At 36.2% G+C, this 5,618-nt stretch overlaps 2 protein-coding genes across 2 annotated transcripts; one reads left to right on the top strand and one right to left on the bottom strand.

Annotated features, from left to right (window-relative positions):
- Window positions 1-2,594: 2,594 nt before the first annotated feature.
- On the bottom strand, window positions 2,595-3,584 carry LOC133099938 (olfactory receptor 5T1-like). Its single transcript, XM_061203768.1, is given in 4 exon segments — window positions 2,595-2,687; window positions 2,690-2,740; window positions 2,743-3,473; window positions 3,476-3,584. Coding segments are annotated over 4 exon segments (954 nt in total). The 5' UTR covers window positions 3,555-3,584.
- A 920-nt stretch (window positions 3,585-4,504) lies between these two features.
- LOC133099591 (olfactory receptor 8K5-like) lies at window positions 4,505-5,338 on the top strand. The gene has a single exon (XM_061203336.1). The coding sequence runs from the start codon at window positions 4,505-4,507 to the stop codon at window positions 5,336-5,338; it is 834 nt and encodes a 277-aa protein (XP_061059319.1).
- Window positions 5,339-5,618: the final 280 nt, after the last annotated feature.

The following is a 5,618-nucleotide window of genomic DNA, read 5'->3' on the forward strand; positions in this document are numbered from 1 at the left end:
ATCTAAAACAGGGAACTTCAATACAGGGAATGCAAAGAGAAATACACAGAATCATACAAATATTAGCAAAACATAATATGCCTCGATTTTAAAAAGTTTAGTCAAGAAAACATTGAAGAGGACATAAATGCTTAAGGCAGTCATTTAATCTGATTACTTTTATAGATAAGTATGTATTAAGCTTTGACCACAAATAAGAGAGTATTCACTTCCTTTTCAAGTATACTTTCAGTATTATAAAAACTGCCATATAATAGGGAAAACAATGATCTGGATTGAAAATATTTAAAAGTTTCATTCTGTTTAGAAATGAATGACAAATAAAAATCTCAAAATATTACATTTAGGCATTTAAAAATAAGCTACTAAACTACTCCCAAGTCATAGAGAAATAAGAAAATATGACATATTTAATATGATAATGAAAATATGACATATTAAAAATATGGGATGCCACTGACACAGGGTACATTGGAAAATCCATATCGAATTGAGAAAACTAGAAAAGAATAGCAAGAGAGACTAACAGAAAAAAGAAAAATATTTAAAGGAATAATAAGCTAGAAAATCTAAACAATAATTTTGACACAGAAAATGCTGTCTCTGTTTTACTTGTGTCCCTTAATTTAATTAAATAAAATGGTTTTCGTAGTTTCCAACCTATAATATTCATTCATTAAGGGAATACCTATGAGGAACAATATGTGTCAGACATTGTTCTAGACTCTGGAAGATAGATTAGACAATAAATCAGATATAAATTAAATGTATATTATATAAAATAATGACAAACAGAATGGTTCCATTCAGTAAATGAGGAATATGAGGAGATGAAAAGGTGTTAAATTGCATTATTATAATGTAGACAATGAGACCTTACTAAGAAAAAAACATTTAAAGGAAGAAATCATGTGAATAGCAGTGGGGAGAGTCTTCCAAACAGGAGAAAAGAAAGGCAGAAAAATTGTGAGGGAAATATGTTTCAATAAGAAATATCCTGTGTTTATACTGTTGAGGTGTTATTAAACTTAATAATCCCACTTTAGGGAAATATACTTAGATTGTACTCCATGTTCCAAGCAGAGTTTTTTGGTTGAAATCAAAAGAGTTTTCACAAAATACAAGTAGAAATAATAATAATAATAATAAAGGAAAGAAAAAAGAAGGAAGGCGGGAAGGAAGACCACTGCCATTAACAATTGACTTTGAAGGACACATTTCCTTACAATAAAAATGAGGTGTGTTGGGAGCAGGGATGTTTTCCTGTACCTTGGTTCTTGGGCCTGGGCACTGAGGAATGGTGGCATCGACAAGGGCCTCACAGAGAGGGAGGGATCAAAGGAAAACAGAGCAAAGCTGAGTCAGGACCAGGCCTGCAGGGAAGCCCATAAAGAGGGGTGTGGGATTAGTTCAGAAAGAGCCAAATCTGTCAGCCAGATGTACCTTACCCTCTAAATTGTGCTTGTGTTTGTCCTTCTTGAGTTTAAATATAATCTTGATAAATGCTAATGCCTAGTCTCTGTATTCCCTGAGGAATTATAAAATGATTTGAATGTACATGCTCTGGATGAAATAATTAAAGGGGGAGAAATAAACTCTCACAAATAGCATGGCTGTTATGCCAGGAACTGGAGCACATATCTGTGACCCCTGACTCACAGGCCGGGATTAGACTGCTGCCAATGCATAGATCTAAGGATGCCGCAGAGTGCTTTGAACTGGAGTCCAGTACCAATAACTCCATGGAAAGTGGTATGGGAGCATGTCAGCTATAGTTTTGCTATCAATTAGATGGTATTTGCTCAAGCTTGTCAGATATAATTATAAAGTTCCTTGCAATTGCAACTTGGGATTCTATGCAATATGAGTTGTATTGAGATAAAAGTTAATACTATACATTTTAAAGTAAATATTTCATGCATGTGTGACTCTGTATGTCTGTAAATATACATATAATATATACCAATATTCGTATGTTGAAATCCTAACTCCTTTATGCAGAACGTGACTGTATGTAGTGATAAGATTATTGTGAACGTAAATAAATTAAAATGATTCCTTCAGGGGGCCCTAATCCAATATGATAGGTATATTTATAACCAAAAGACATTAGGACACAGACACACAGAGAGAAAGGAACACTTGAAGACATAGAGCAGGGACGGCCATCTACAAGCCAAGGACAAAGTCCTTAGAAGAAATCATCCCGACTTCACCTTGATCTCAGACTTCTAGATTCTAGAAGACTGAGAACTAAGTTTCAGTTGTTTAAGACACTAGTCTGTGGTACTTTGTTGTGACAACACTGAAACTACTACAATCAGTGTCAGCATATATGTACGTATATGTATATATGTGTGTATTTATGTATGTATGTGTATCTAAGAGTGAAGTAAGAAGCAAACAGATGACACATTTTTTCTGCACATGTGGAAACGGCACAGGTGGAGGTATGATTTTGATCTTTATATAAAAACATCCAAAGAGAATAAAAACACACTAATAAACTTTAATATTATTAAATTTATTAATATTTTATCATAAGTTGATATGGAGACAATGAACAACATTCTTCATTTGCTTCAATTTAATGGTTAGTGTGAAAAATATACTTTATTGATACATCCATTTTTACCAAACACTCTCTTCATTGCCTCTTTGACATCTTTATTCCTAAAATTGTATAAGTGATGGGACTCAGCATGGGAATCACAATGGTGTAAACTGTCGACATGATCATGTGATCATGTCATGGTCCAAAGCATAGCTGGAACTTGGTCTCACATACATGAAGAGGATGGTTCCGTGGTAAACTGACACTCCAGTTAGGTGAGAGCCACATGTAGAAAAGACTTTCCTTCTCCCCTCAGCAGAATGCATCCTCAGAATGGCCAACGGAATGAAGCCACAGGAGAGCAGGACAATCAGGACCTTGACTGTCTCAACAGAACCCACAAAGTAGAAGAGCACAAGCTGGTTTGTGTGAGTGTCAGAGCAAGAAATGGTGAGGAGGGGAGGGAGGTCACAAAAGACACGTCTGATTTCATGGGATGCACAGAGGGATAGGCTAAATGTGGCCACTGCGTGTACAGAGGCATGCAAGATGCTGCCGACATAGGAAGCAATGATAAGGGACACATAGACTCTGGGTGCCATGCTAACTGAATACAGGAGAGGGTTGCAGATGGTTACATAGCAATCATGTGCCATTGCAGCCAAGAGAAATCTTTCTGTGGTCCCAAAAGTAACAGCGAGAAACATCTGGGTTGCACATCTAAGATAGGAAATGGTTTTATTCTCTGACAGGAAATTGACCAACATTTTTGGAGTGACAACGGAGGAATAGCAGGCATCCAAGAATAATAACACACTCAGAAAATAGTACATAGGGCTGTGGAGCAGAGAATCCACAATGACCAATAAAACCAATCCTAAATTTCCTACCAGCGTAGAAAGATAGATTGCTAGAAAAGTAAAAATAGGAAGATTTGCACATTAAAATCATCTGTGAAGCCCATCAATATAAACACAGTGACTTCAGTTGCCTTTTCCATCTGAATCCTGTATGAATCTAAATCGGATATCAGCCCTCTGTCTCAAAAAATTATACAACTATCCTTTGACCTTTAATAGGCAGAACAGTTCTCGGAGCTTTCTGAGAGGCTGTTCCTGGGTTATAATTCTTTATTTGGTTCAGATAAAATCTTGCATTTCTTTCTTAGATCAACTGATTATTTTTTTGTCGACAGCTCCCAGAAATTTCACCTGATAGGGAGAAGTTTCTGCCTTGGCCCATTTGGACTGTGCAGGCTAAAGCTGAGCATTCTATTACTTTATAATAATTCTATCTGGCATTTTATCTGATTGAGTTTTTTGAGCTCCAATTACTCCTCCAATTGAAAGTGTTGCTTACAGAATTCCAGATTTTCATGGAGGAGAAACTGAATGTGAAAGGAAGGGAATCCAGGTGGATTAAGCTAAAGCAGGTTCATTATCTTCAATCAGAGCAGTTCTACTTGGTTTTACTGACTTTCCATGTAAATTTTATGAAATGCAGAGGGTGGCGCTTAACACTGAAATATCTTAAAAATTACCGTATATACTGCATTGTACTATTTGAGAACTCCACAAGAATTCTCAGACAAAAGTGGAAGTGTACTAAAGAAAATTGTGATACCTTTGTATAGATGAATGAAGTCTATATTTCTATATTAATATTTATATGGTGTTTTTTAATGAATGGATATGTTCCAAATATTGCTGACTCTATTTAGAGTTTAATCTGTAGTAACAGTGCATGTGGTTGCACACGGATCCCCCTTCTTGAGAAGGAGAAGATTCTATCATTTATTTTAGTTTCAAAATCAGATATGGAAATTACTTTTCTATCCCCTGTTATAAAATAAAAAATCCACTCTGTCTATACATATTATACTTTATTTAGATGACACCACATGAAAGCTAATAACAACCTGTTTCTTTCCAGAAAAGCTAACTGGACTAAATGGGCCAACAGAATCTATCATCGCTGACTGAATTCATTCTGATGGGAGTCACAAGGCAGCCTGAGCTGCAGGCCCCCCTTTTTGGGGTCTTCCTCATCATCTACACAATCATAGTAGTGGGAAATCTGGGCATGATCATCTTCACCCAAGTGGATTCCTGCCTACACACACCTATGTACTTTTTTATCAAACACCTGGCTTTCATTGATCTTGGTAATTCTACTGTCATTTGTCCCAAGATGCTGGTAAATTTCACTGCAGATCAAAATTCCATTTCTTATTATGCATGTGCCACACTGTTGGCTTTCTTCCTTATGTTAATTATCTGTGAATTTTTTGCCTTGTCGGCCATGGCCTATGACCGCTATTTGGCCATCTGTAACCCTCTGCTCTACAATGTTATCATGTCCCAGAGACTTTGTCATGTGCTGGTAGGCATTCCATACCTCTACAGTACCTTTCAGACATTAATGTTCACTATTAAGATTGTTATATTGACTTTTTGTGCCATTAGTCATTTCTACTGTGATGATGTTCCCTTGTTACTGATGCTGGGCTCAAACGTACAAAAAATGGAATTGTTGATCATACTATTTTCAGCATTTAATTTGATCTCTTCCCTCCTGGTCGTCCTGGTGTCCTACATACTGATTCTGATAGCAGTATTCCGAATGCATTCTGCAGAGGACAGGAAAAAAGCTTTCTCCACATGTGGTTCTCATCTGATGGTGGTGGTTGTGTTCTATGGGTCTCTACTATTTATGTACATGCAGCCCAACTTCACTCACTCCTTTGATACCAATAAAATGGCCTCCGTGTTTTATACTTTATAGTGAACCCCATGCTTAATCCCTTGATCTACAGCTTAAGAAACAAAGAAGTAAAAAATGCCTTCCACAGGGTTTTTAAGAATAAATGCAAACTTTGTACCTAACATCCAATATGAAATATTGTTTAAATAAACTATCATAAAGGCAACTGTCACTTAATAATATTTCTAATAAATGTAATTGCATTCTCTTTGGCTCCAGAGCAAAGGCTAATTAAAATGCACAGACAAATAGATTGTTTCCCTTATATTCAGCCAAATTAATGCTCATATTTTAGATCTCA

The sequence above is a fragment of the Eubalaena glacialis genome, chromosome 10 (assembly GCF_028564815.1).
Source record: "Eubalaena glacialis isolate mEubGla1 chromosome 10, mEubGla1.1.hap2.+ XY, whole genome shotgun sequence".
Taxonomy (NCBI): domain Eukaryota; kingdom Metazoa; phylum Chordata; class Mammalia; order Artiodactyla; family Balaenidae; genus Eubalaena; species Eubalaena glacialis.